Consider the following 13579-nt stretch of genomic DNA (forward strand, 5'->3'; position numbering starts at 1 on the left):
GAAGAGGCGCCGCCCAGAGGTTTGACGTTCTCTCTGGAGCCCACTGGGGCTTTTTTTATTCGGATTTGGACTCGATCGGACCATCGTCTGGTCCCGGGGTCTGGGTAACCCTCATGATAAATGAGGGACTACTGTAACTACACTCTTCTGGCATAAGTAAAACGTCAAACTACTCCTTTAAAAACATTAAATAGAAAAAAATCTGCTCAAATTAAAGAATAAATAAGAAATTTTTAATTAAGATCGGTTAGAGCATGTATATGATAAAAATAAGTAGACATCAATATTTAGTTATAGTCAAAAACAAAGTGTTCGGGTGAAATCTTATAAATAACTGTAACGGTGAGCGTGCGTCAGCTGTTGAGCTAACTCGTTAGCGAGTGTGTTGGTGGGTGGGGGTGCAGGTGAAGCTAACTGTGAAGGATGAGGGCATTCTGTTGAAGCTATAGCTGCCTGATGGGGGGAAGGTTGAGGGTCTCCAGAGCGCTGTGGTACAGTTCCCTCAACGCTCTTAACAGATACAGACGACACAACATCTGGTTGAAGAGATGAGGCAATGGCTCCTGAAATTAATAAACATATGTTAACAAAATTAATACAACAAACAAACAAAGATGCTACAATTTTGTTTATTTGCTATTATTGTTTGAACCTCAGACATAAAATCAATGTAAAATATTCTTACAGAAATTAACAACCAAACATTATTTACATTATATACTGTATGTTATGATTCAATAAAACCCATGTAATAAGTATTTATACATACAAACACAAATATGTTCTCACCCCGAGCACGTGCACTCTGTTGTAGTACGAACTGAAGTCTTTACTGAGAGACACGAGGAACTTACAGATCTGAAGGACACAAACATGAACGTTAGACAGAAATTTTCAACAACTGACTTTATTTAATAAGATGTTATGAATGCTTGATTTATTGCATGTGCCTGTTCAGTCTTAATGTTCACTCTGGCTCCTCCCCCTTCACAATCTAACGCTTCTCCTGATTGGTTGAGCAGCTCAGAGAATGGGATGAGGTAATTGAACAAGAGAAGCCACTCGCCCTGTCAAACAACAACCAAGTGGTTTCATTAGTGCTGCTAAACTGTGAAAACCAGAAATGATTTATTAATTTTTATTAAGCAGAAAACAAAGAAAAGAATTAAAAGTAAAAGAATTTGAAAACAGAACTGTGTATCACCTCTTCTTTGAGAGCAGAAAAGTCCAGCTTGGAGCCTTCTGGGATTTCTGGATACAACCCTGCAGATAAACCAGTTAATTAAAAAAAACTATAAAAACATGAATGTTCAATTTTAAAACTTAAAAATGCAGCTGTAGCCAAAGAGCGCCACAACACCATGTTCAAAACAAACAATAAAATATTTGCCCTTCATATAAAAGATGCTTTCTTTTGTTTCCATGAATTTATTGTATTTATTTTTTATATGCATGTAATAACCTTCACAGGATAAATAATTTGTGCCCAAGTTTTTCCAGTATTGCATAATAAACTCTATTCCTGATGTCCTAACCTAATTTTTAACTATTTTTACTCACTTCTTTTATCTTAATTTACAAACCGCAGATCTAATCTGCTGATCAATTGCTTACAAAATATTAATGAAACATGCACATCTGGACAGAAATTAACAAGCTGACATAGCAAAGGCTTGTTAAAATGTTGCCATGTGTGTCAAAATCACAATTAAAGAATCTCTAACAAAAATATTTGACTTCCATATTTTTCTAACTTTGGTTTGTAATTGATGACAATGTCCCCAGAATAGAACATACTTCCATATCTTAAATGTCCTTCCACAACTGAACAAGTGACAGATGTGTCAGAAAGTTATATAACTGAGAAATTATATCAAAAAGGACACATTGTATTTAAAGTTTCAGCAGGAAGAGGCACTTCTTCCCTTCCTGTGATGGCAGGTTGTGGTGCTAATTTTACCTTTTAGTTTTAATAATATACCTAAAAAGTCATATTTCTGTTAAAATGTTCATATTTAGAGAAAGCTGAAAAGACATTAGGGCCAGCTTGAATTTGATAATTAAGTGTTTATATTTTTTCTTGGTGGATATATGAAAAATCAGTGGTTGTAATTAGACTTTAACTGTGAGAAGGGAAAATAAATAAATCATTGCATGTAAACGGAGTAGTGGAAAATGTAAAACACCGGTTCTGGGCTTCTGTTCAGTTGTCTACAGGTACAGTAGCGTCTGATACGATTCTCAACTATTATTTTACTCCTAAAACAAGTTTAATGTTTAACATTGTTTTCTTTTTGGAATCGCTGATCAGTGCTGGCTGGCATTTTGGAATGAGCATTTTAAAGAGACAGAAGCAGAAATGGAAACCTTCACACAGAAAGGGGATGCTGCAGTAAGGGTAAAGCTGCATGACGCTGCTGTTTGTTAGTAAAAGTGATCTCAGAGTTAAAACGAGTCACAACTCCCACCCCTCTCCACGCCGCTCTCGTAGCTGTCGAACAGAGTGTGCAGTCTGGCGCAGTTATACATCACAAACACTCCTCCTCGCGGCCCTTTGGTTGACACGCTGCCTTCTCTCTGTAGGTCCAGCGTCACCTGAACAAATGGCTGTCAATCATTCGGAATATTCATAAACATCCTAGAAATTTTAAAATAGCTGCTGCCAATCATGGCCAAGTCTCTACTGAAAAACATTTTTAATTTCAACGAGATCTACCTGGTTAAATAAAGGTTTAATAATATAATAATAATTAAATGTTTCTGATTACAGAGAAGTAATTTTATTAATCTATGTGAGTAAATTTTGTCCTTTAAAACATTGTACAGGACAGAGATCCAGTTGACTCACAGGACTTGTGTGAACTGTTGATAGCAGCTCAAATCTGACCGTGGCAGAGGTCATCACCTTGATGATGTCATCCCACGTCTGACCTACAAAAGACGTCTCATGTTGTTCATTCAAATTTTGCTTACCAGTATATTTGCTTAACAGAAAGTGTCAGAAGTTACAGCTATAAGTGATGAATAAATATATATTAAATACACACCTACTGTAAACAGCACAAAGCTTTTAAATGTAAACACACCTTTTACTTTATCTCCATATTTCATCTCTGAGGCTTCCTTCATCTGACTTTCTCTCAGCCTAGAAAAGACAAGAACAGGGTTTTTAGTTTAGAACTTACAAGAAGAGAAAGGAACTGTACTGTAACACAATCAAAGCTGACAAGGAGACAAAATAGGAGTAAATCAAGATTTAAAAGTAGATATTCTAGAGTACTGCAATAACAAGTAAATCTCACTGCATGTTGCATCTTGTTCAACCCAAGCACTTAAATAAACATTTCATTAAACGAGCTTTTGAGTCTCCTGGTCTTCCCTGAAGATGGACCTCAATAAGAATCATTACACATGACCTCATCAATTTTAAAGAAAGTGATGCGTCTTACTGCAGGTACTGTGCAGCAGTGAGGTGACAACCAGGAGTCTTCACAGGTCCACACACAAGATGTCTCTGCAGCCAGAGAGCGAAACGGATAAAAGGAGGAGCACAATCTGCTGCTGTGTGTGTGTGTGTGAGTGGGGGTGTGTGTGTGTAACCTGAGTGTGTGTCGCTCCACTGGCTCTCCAAAGCATTGCTATCTGCTGCTGGCGAAACTCATCCTGACAAGAAGTCACATGTATTGTTGTTACCATGGCTACCTGCAAAAGAGGCAGAAAGGATATTTTCCGCAGACTGAAAGAAAACCCGTGTTTGTGTATTTCATATTTGTTTGTCTCACTGTGCAGTCAGCTGTGGCCAGATCAAGCTGCGCCAGGTGGGAAACGCTGTCTCTGTGAACTGAAAAGAAAAAAACAAAAACGTTGCTTGCTTTAAATATCATTTAGTCTACTTTTACAATGAAAAACACTTTTAATGCATAAAAGAACATGTTTGCCTTGGCAGACAGCCAAACCACTTTAACACTATTTATCAAACAAGACTGAAGAAATGAAGCATGGGATAATAAAAAAAATATATATATTTTTTTGTCTAATAAGTTCAAAATAAGTCAAAAGATTTCAGGTTTTTATACAAAAAACTGTTTTGATGGACTGTTTCATTCACAGAAGAAAAGTAGGTTGTTTCTACAAACGTTTATTAAAAATGTAACAGTCATTACAGAAAAATGAAGGGAAATGAGCACGTTAAAAAAAATGCCATAAATAAATGTGTAATTAATTCTTAAAATCGAGTAAACGTGCCCACATGTGCTCACCTGTGCAAGAGCCCAGGGTGGGGTCATATCCCAGTAGCCCCTTCTCCTGAAAAACCTGCTTCAAGTTAATTCTGAGCACCCCCTCGCGCTCCTCCTTCTCCTCCTCTCCCTCTGCTTTCCTCCCTCCTCCACCGCTGGTCCTCCTGCCTCTCTCTGTTTCTCTTTCTCTGTAAGGTGAGTTCTCCAGCACCTTGAGGAGCTTCTCCTCCCGTTCCTCATTGGACCACTCGGCTGGAGCTGTTGGCCAATCGATTCCCAGCGCTCGGAGGAAGGAGACAACATCGCTATCTTCAGGAAGCGTCGGGCAAAACAAAACTTCAAATCTAAGACAGTAAAGATACAATCATCATCATCAAAACAGTGTTTTAATAAATCATTGGCAATTTTTCTTGTCCCATTGTTCACTCACCCCTGTCTTCTCAGTAGTGCCCCCATGTGGTCAACCAGCAGAACAGTTCTTAGCTGGCCCAGGTTCAGTGTATCAGATGTGGGGGTGTTAGGTCTAGGATGCAGTGCAGGACAGTTGAGCAGCACATAGCCCTCCCTCTGACCCGAGGGCTTTAGATAGTCTGTGGTTCCACCTGCCAGGACTGCCCTGAACGTTGCAGCCCGGTCCACCCGCAGCCTCAATCCTTCACCCATCACCTCCCCACCAGCCACAGGGAGCACCCCACTGCCACGAAGAGACAGGACTCTGGACATCACTGTTGGAGGAACCTGTGGAGATTTAACAATAAATTCTTATGGAGTTCAGCTACAAAAAAAAAAAAAGTTCTTTCATTAGAGGAAAAAAATATTTCAGGACAAATTCATGCTCAAATTAAAAACATTTTAAACCACAATCAGCTTATGTTGAGAAATTACAGAGCTGTTGCAATTTTGGTCAAAGACGAAGAACATGTATATATCATATGAAAGTATCATGCTCAGAGTATGTGTTGGGGATGACTTTCAGCTACTACCACATCAAATGTTACCCTGATAACTGTAAAACCGACATAGTCTGAGCCATTTTTGTGTTGACTAAAGACAGTTAGCTGTAGCGGCTAGCTTGAAATGGACTGACTCCAAAAGCAAATCAGTTTTGGATCCACATTAAATACTTACTTTCTGCAAAATTCAAAAAAAGTGCATGAAATTTTTGGGTAATAAACAGACACATGATCACACACGTCTGCTGCCTTTGCCTTTCAGCAGCACGAGAGAAATACTGACGTGCAACAGAATTGTGGAATTTACACAAATAGTTCTACCTTAATAAATACATAACAAAAAAAAAATTTAATATATTTTTGCTAATAGAAATGACATGTACTGGGTAAAACTACCAATTAATAGTTGCTGCTTACAGCTATGGTTGCATGTCTTATTTTGAACAGCAACACTTGATAGAAATCACTTTTATAAAAGTGATTTCTATCCTAATAAAGCAATAGTTTAGTGTGTGCAATCTGACTTTCAGAACATCCAGCTGAACCATATTTTTGCCACATGAGTTACTAATTGCAGCTGCAGGCTTTTGGTGTCTAATCGATCATTGGAGCAAAGTGTCTGGGTCATTTTATGTTATCTAGAAACATAAAATGAACTTTCAACAGCGTTTTAGGGCGAAATTATAATTCGCATTAACAGTGTAATTAATTGTCTATGCATTACTTTTGCACTCTTGTATTTCTACAATGAACAAATATCAGAGAATCATAAAAAATAAAGACTTCCGAGGAACTATATTGCGTAGCGGAGGAGTAATGGCCTAATAACTTTTATGCGTTGTAAAGAGAACGTGATGGTGCGTGGTTAGCGGTTTTTTTTTTTAAGACTATTTTTACGCACTCAGCACTTGTCAGTACGACAAGCGTTAATTTTAAGTAAAATGACGACGAAAATGATTAACGAGGCATTTAAATAGTGAACCTGACAGGTGTAAACCGAACCAACCTGTCCGTCAGCGAACAGCGTGTTTAGCATCGTGCTCGGTGACAAGAAGTCTCTGTTTCGTAGGTTTTTCGCGCTGCTCTCCTTGAACCAAAGCTTCTCCGGTTCTGGGAATCCTCTGTCGCCTTCCCCTCGTCTGGAGTCCTGGACATTTTCACGCTTGCCTCGTAGCGCGGAGCTGAGAGCTCGGACAGTCGGTGTGATCCGCAGGGGCGAGAGCTCCTCGATGAGCTCCTCCATCACCGCCGCAGCAGACAGGTAAGTTTGTCGCCACGCTATCAAAACATGCACTCTCTGCTCATATTTCCTGTCAGTCGATGGTTACGTTGTGAAAAGTTCAGCTCGGTTTGCGTTTTGCTAGCAGCTGAGCTGGTCGATGTCAGATATCGGCTGTAAATGAGGACTACTTGACTTGTTTACCGGAACGGAACTGAAAGCACAGACGCTGTTTCTGTCCAGTTGCATTTTCGAATCGAACCAGTAGGGTTCCATCTAGTGGGTAGTAGAGGAACTGCAAGTTTAATTTGTCAACATAGTTATCTTAAGCAAATATTTTGTTGTATTTATTATAGCATAATCTTAATGATGTTTTATAATGTACATAATCGTTTTAGATTACTTTTTTCCAACAACCACTGAGAAAAAAAGTGTACATGGCCCCAACTGAAGCCTTTGCCAGATTTGGAAATTTCTTAGCAGCTTTAGGCTTTCCTGTAATAATTTAGAATTATGTTTTAAAATCTGTAACATTTAGTTTTGTTTTAATCTTATGTATTTCAAATAAAGAAAAAGGTAATGGGTAGACATTAAATGCTTACTGAACTAAGGCTTTATGGAATTAAAGAACAACTACCACTAAAGAGAGGCATCATTAGGTGAGTCCATAGTCCCTAGTGTTATCTGTTATGCTGTTTATTTGTCATATTCATTCAACCTTTATTTATACAGGTTAGTCTCATTGAGCCTCAGGGACTCATTTACAAGAGACTTTTTTTTTTTTTTAACAAAAAATGATGACAACAGTACAATGGTGCAATGAAATGTTCAGGATGAGAAAAAACGATTTCACTCGCTAAAAACAAAATAAACAAACAATACAATTAAGCATACAATAAGTGTGTGAAATAAAATACCAAGAAAAGTGAAAAATAAATATATTTTCAAGATCCAAAGAAAAATAGCAAACAACAACATGGTAGAATGTAATGGTGCAAGTAGGATGAATTTGTATTTATAAGTATTTCACAGGCAGCACGGTGGCGCAACTGGTAGAGCTGCTGCCTCTCAGCGAGCAGGTCCTTGGTTCAAACCCCGGTCCAGGGGCCTTTCTGGGTGGAGTTTGCATGTTCTCTCCGTGCATGCGTGGGGTTTTCTCCGGGTGCTCCGGTTTCCTCCCACAGACCAAAAACATGTATGTTAGGCTGATTGGTAACTCTAAATTGTCCCTAGGTGTGCATGAGAAAGTGAATGGTTGTTTGTCTTGTTTGTCTCTATGTCCCTGTGATGGACTTGCGACCCGTCCAGGGTGTACCCCGCCCCTCGCACAGTGATTGCTGGACATGGGCACCGGCGACCCCCGTGACCCAAAATGGAATAAGCGGGTAAAGATAATGGATGGATGGATGGAAGTATTTCACAGGTGGCAATATAAGCTTAAATGCACACGATATTGCATAACTGACATCTACCACAGGTTATTGTGGTGGAGTGGAGTTTTTTCAAATATTTTATTTTGAAGGGGCGAAAGTGTTGTGACCTTTTAAACATGTGAATATTGAAATAACGTTAATGATCGATTTGTAAAATATTTTTGTTAAAACACATTTACATTTTATCCCTAAATTGAAGGTTTTGCAAAATTTTATATTAATTGGCAACAAAGTCCATGCTCAATAATCCAGGTATAAAATCCAACGTTTTTCAGTCAGGTCATCGGGACAGTTTCTTTTTTTTTTTTTTTTTTTTTTTGTGCTGGAACGTTTCACCTTCGATCCGGAAGGCTTCATCAGTCAAGGAAAAACACAACAAAACTGATTCAAAGTTCCACTTTTGAGTAAGCTGTTTTTTTTAAAATACATTCTGTAGTGAAGGTACTCCAGTAATTGAGTATGAACTTTAAAATTGTCAACAATTACCCTTTTTTTACATTTTGGTCTACAGAAATGCACATTTTTAATGTAAACTCAATTTGCATGGCTTTATCGAGCAGACTTCAACAACCAGCTTTAAAAAGTTTTATTGCTGATGTTTGCTGTCAGGGAATTCTTCACAGCTAAGTATGCCTTCAGTTTGTAGTCATTGTTTGGCTAAGTTGTATGTGTTTGGGCAGAGACTATCGGTTTAAATAAATAAAAAAAAGTAATAATAATGATGATGGTTTACAGTCATTGCTTTTATTTTAGCGTTCTCAGTTCCATCAAAGAAAAGAAAAGCGACAGTGATGCAGCAAGTCTCCACGATGGTGTCCGCAACAGTCGCCCAGCTCAGAGAGATGGACGCTGCCATGCAGGAAGACGCCCGTCTGCAGAGGTTGATGCACCATGAGAGAGAAATGCAGAACAATTTAATGAGTCGGCTTTTAACCATGAATGAAAGGATCGGTCGAGAAAACCATGTGAGGAACCTTGAACTTGTTGACAGAATACTTTCCAGGTTCCCTTCATCGTCATCTTCCTCAGGCCTCTGATGGACTCTGAGCGATGAAAGCTGGAACACTTCAAGACTCCACTGCCAGCTGACTAGTGCCTAAACCCACCGAGGTTTTACTTTGACTGTCTGTCCCATAAGGACCATTGTCTTTGTGGATGGTGCACATTCAGGTCAAATTAAACAGGTCATGTTCGCACCACTGATGCAGATTTTCTGCTCGTTAACATTATTTTCCTCCATCTTTAGTTATTTTCCTCCATCTTTAGTTATCCACATGACTCTAAACTGACAGCAGTGCTGGAAAAGGTTGTAGTTCAGAAGAACAATAATTTAAAATGAGCGGTTAGCCGTACAGTTGCTAAAATGAAAAATATATATTTTTGAATTAAGCATTTAAAATCTATTGAACGAAAACGTTAAATTGTCTGAGTTAAGTATAAAAGTATTTATATTGGTAATGTCCCATTTTGTAACTTTAGTTGCAGAGGAGTATTTAAAAATATTGCAGTATGCTGTGTAGTTTTGGTCATTTATTTTTGCTTTGACCTTTTGAAACCATTAGATTAACCGTTTAACATCCTAATTCAATTTACAATGTAATAAAAATGGTTGTGCCTCTTCAAATACAGCTGATTTTTAAATTATTTCTTGAGAAAACAATATTTTCTTTTATCCCTTGTATCGGTTGGACATCAGTCCAACTTGGTTCAGAAAATAAAGAGAATTTATAAAGAGTGAGCCGCGTTAACTGTGCCTAAAGCAGAGCCACATTAAATTTAGGCATCTGAAACGATGCAGATCTAGTGGTTTGAAGAAATTCTGTGTCGTCTTTTTACCAGTTATTTACAGTTTCACTGTTGAGCCTGTAGTAGCTGCGGTCTTGTAGTCCTGAGGCTGCAGATTTGAGCCCAGTTTGTCTCAAGAAGGACATCCAGCCTCAAATCTTTCTTACAAATTTGCTTGTGGCAGAAGGGAGCAGCCGAAAGAAAAACAGTTACAGTATCGCTGTTCCACATGCGCTGACCGTGTAGGTGTTTGATTATATTAGAGCTCCACACAGCCCCACTAAAGAAAAAATACTTTTATTTGTCAAAATACATTTTTATAGTTTTCCCGCTAAGATGGAAAACGCAGCAAAACAGAAAGATTTTACAAAAAATACTGCAATAACTAAATTATTTTCTAAAGCTATTTTTATTCTGTTTCCCTGTTAACATTTCCTAAGTGTATATATAGTTTTTTTTTTTTTTGTCATTTATAAAATGTTTGGTTTTGTTTTGCATTATGTTGACTCTCCAAACAAAGAACACTTAAGATTTAATAATTTTTTCAAATAAATCAAGCTGTCACTTTTAGTATTGAGTTGTCAAAAAGTTAGAACTAATGTAGATACTTCCTCTCCAAATCAGAAGTTAACCAGCATAGTTAAATAAATACAAAAGAAAGAATTTATTTCTAATGTCTGATACATGGTAGATGTGTCACAATAAGTTTTTTTTTATTTTTTTTTAGGTTTAAAATAATTTATTTAAAAATGTATATAAGCAACCATCAATCATTTCAGAAAATAATATTAAGTGGAAAGTAATCGGAATCAATCGTTTAAATTGTTCATTTGTGTTTCTTTTTAGCGGGACACTTTTTGGAAAGAGGAATAAAAATCTGAGTTAGTCGTGTGAACAAATCCTGCAGCGTGTTGGGAAAGAAGCTGCAGTGTGATCAAAGCTCTCAGCAGAAGCACTCAGTCCAATAACTCATCTAGTCTACATGTATCTGTTTGTTACAAATTACAGGACATAAGTGGAGGTTTTTATTCAAGCTTTCCAGATGAAGAGGCTCTAATGGAGGGTTCCTGACACAGTTTACGCATCATAACTTCTCAAAGACCATTAAATCCACAATACTGTAATTTAAGTGTAGTTTGTTTTTAATGGGGACATTTGTTGCAGCTGAAAAGCTGTAAAATAAGTATTATATAGAAACAGACAATAACTGGTCAGTTTAAGAATGTCGAGTTTATTCTTAAAACCATGACAGCAGCACATGATGGTGAGAATCCAGAAGAAGTTGCTGTCACTTTGTCGACGCAGGTGTCATTCTTGGCTGACACGAAATTCCCGGTTGCGTTCACAGCTGCCAGCAATCCGGGAGAAAACGTGTCATTGAGGAAAGACACCATAATCAGAATGCAGCAGCAGACCTTTATCAAGAAGGTGATACAGAACTGAATCGTCTAGTTTCTCTATAGATTTGTGTTTTATGAAAGCTATAAGCCAAATAGATAAGTCTATCTAGCAGGTTTTAATATTCACAGGTTTTATGTATTTTTATTGAAGATGCTTCTACATTGTTCTGAACCTGCACTTTATTGTTTTAGAGCAGCCTTTCTGTTCTGCTCTTCTTGACAATAAAGTTTTTAAGTGACTGGATGAGTTAATTATTACCATCAGACACAAACTAAACAAAACAAGCCAAGTCTCTTTAAAAAATACATGCATACAAGAGGTCGTTGAGCTCAAACGTCCTCATTGAAGCGAAGAGCGCTTGTCGTGGATTCAGGACGTTTTGTGCGCCGTGGGATGGAAACGGACCCCATAACCAGCTGCAGCTCAGATTCACAGCTGCATTATGGGTTCCGTTACAATCCCACTCACAAAGAACAAGGTTCAGAGCAAGACTCGGGTCAGCACTGGTGCAGGGGGAAAAGTTAGAAACAAGAACATTTGTACCAAAACATGTCAATGTGCAAATTTGACAGATATTTCTTAAAATGAATGTGATCGTTCCCAAATGCCCAAGTCTCAAGTTTAGACCTTTTAATTCTTTTATTTTGTATCCAAGTTTATTTATTTATTTATTTAAATTAAGGTTAAAAACCTTTGACACTGTTGAACTGCCAACTCAGATTGTTATCGTAGAACCAGGTTTGAAAATGGGAAGTGATTCTTGTTTCCACTGTTCTAAAAAAAAAAAAAAAAAAAATGCCAGAGTTAAACAACGTGGCAATATTATATAATATACTGATTATATAATTATATAATATGCTGAAACTCATTGTAATTTTCATTTTCACTGTTATTTGAGTGGAAATTTATATTTACCATAATTTCCAGACTATAAGCTGATACTTTTTTCCACAAGCTTTGAACCCAGCAGTTTATACAATGCTGCGACTAATTTATGGACTTTTTTATTTTGACTGCCTAACGAGCTTCATGCCGCCAAAACATTTAGCCTCGTTACACTCGGCGCTCGCATAGCTGCCCAATACACGTATCTCTTGGGGGTGGGTCCTCGTGACTCAATGAGACTACCTGTATAAAGGTAAAAAAAAATGTATATCTGACCAATAAAATTCCCGAACAGATCACAGTGGACCAATCTCCTCCCCTCCCTGGGGCACAATGAAGTATTTGTAGCCACTCAAAATATGTGTGAATCATACATTTGTTAAATATCATAATATGGACACCAGCAGCTTATATATGTCCAATTTTTTTTTTGCTTTTTAAATTTAGTGGGTGTGGCTTATATTCAGGTGCGCTCAATAGTCTGGAAATTACAGTAATTACAAATGTATCTAAATCTTGAGATACTTAAAAAAAAAAAAGGAACTTCACCCTTTTGTTATTTTTTATTTCATTCTGCAGAAGCAGAACTTCTATTGTTTTAGAAAAGTGTTTCACATTTATTGCATTTCATAAAATGAAACTATTAAAGTCACTCATTCAGCTGTAGTTAAATAATTTAACCTGGTGCTTCTAGTCCGAGGAGCTGCTGAAAGTTTTGGAGCAAACTTTTTTTTGTCTTTTTACTTTGAAATTACAAAACAGTTTAGATTAATCTGTGGGATAAAAAGAGCTAAAACTCCCCTGTCATGTTGTGCACGAGGAAGAGCTGCAAAATGCCTTTCAGTCCCAGTCTGTCACAATTTCAGAACCTGGAGTGGAGGAATGAAAACAGACGTTATCTGCAGCTGAAACCTGCACGTTCTGAAGCACTCTTCAGGTCACATTCTGAAATGTTACATTCAAGTTTTGTCATGCTTATATTTGCCACATATTAAAGAGGAAAATGACAATCCATCACTTCCAGTTTGAACTTTGCAAAAAATTCTATTTTGGTTCTCAATCTTGAAAAACCTGTTATCTTTTGTAAGTCAGAAGAAAAAGAAAGCAAAACAAAAAAAATGGAGGTTTTACAAGAGGTCACTAACAAGGAAGAGCTGATAGAGAGATAAAGGTAGTAGATTAAAAAGTAAAATCTAACTTGTAGGATTTTTTTCTTCAATCTTTAGAAGGTTGAAACTTTTCTTTATTTTATCAGCTTCAAAATATGGCAGATAAATGTCATCAAATGACTTGTATACAGTTTAAACATACATAAGCATACTTTCAGTTTGTCATCTAGACTTCAACCATGATAAGAAAGCCTGAAACCGTTCCTGTTTTACAGCAGCGCATTGTGTCGTGGGACAAATGATGCCCATTGAAAGACCTTAAAGTAAGATCCCACTCAAAAGAAAGGAGGAACTAAGTTTTAAAAGATCACATGAAGAATAAAGAGGGGGATCAATGACACAGAGAGAGAAGCCAGCTGAAGGAAAGGAAAGTGATAAAACGAACAGCTGCCAGAATGACTCAGAGTAATCAGGCTATAAAAGAGTGCTGGAAAAATAGGAAATGTTCTCCAGCTCACCTGCAGCTTGAAGCAACTTGTCCTCGGCCGTCCTGTCT

The 13579-nt window shown here is 37.5% G+C and overlaps 1 protein-coding gene across 1 annotated transcript; it reads right to left on the minus strand.

The window, feature by feature from the left end:
• Positions 1–90: 90 nt before the first annotated feature.
• Positions 91–6617, minus strand: dalrd3 (DALR anticodon binding domain containing 3). The gene is made up of 13 exons (XM_037684977.1): positions 6198–6617; positions 4669–4976; positions 4260–4582; positions 3783–3841; positions 3601–3702; positions 3450–3514; positions 3087–3145; positions 2849–2931; positions 2469–2595; positions 1205–1263; positions 951–1067; positions 790–858; positions 91–563 (listed from the first exon to the last, which is right to left on the minus strand). Exons 1-13 carry the CDS (start codon positions 6432–6434, stop codon positions 444–446), a joined length of 1728 nt encoding a protein of 575 aa, XP_037540905.1. The 5' UTR covers positions 6435–6617; the 3' UTR covers positions 91–443.
• Between the last annotated feature and the right edge of the window lie 6962 nt (positions 6618–13579).

This window comes from Nematolebias whitei, chromosome 11 (assembly GCF_014905685.2).
Source record: "Nematolebias whitei isolate Nwh7 chromosome 11, NemWhi1, whole genome shotgun sequence".
Classification (NCBI taxonomy): domain Eukaryota; kingdom Metazoa; phylum Chordata; class Actinopteri; order Cyprinodontiformes; family Rivulidae; genus Nematolebias; species Nematolebias whitei.

Excerpts from the sequence above, each read along its gene's own strand:
- dalrd3 (XM_037684977.1), bottom strand. The coding sequence starts at position 6,434 with ATGGAGGAGCTCATCGAGGAGCTCTCGCCCCTGCGGATCACACCGACT. Across the intron at positions 1,264-2,468 it reads CGAGAGCGGCGTGGAGAGGG|GGTTGTATCCAGAAATCCCA; the intron begins GTGGGAGTTGTG and ends GTTTATCTGCAG. Across the intron at positions 1,068-1,204 it reads TTTCTGCTCTCAAAGAAGAG|GGCGAGTGGCTTCTCTTGTT; the intron begins GTGATACACAGT and ends GTTGTTTGACAG.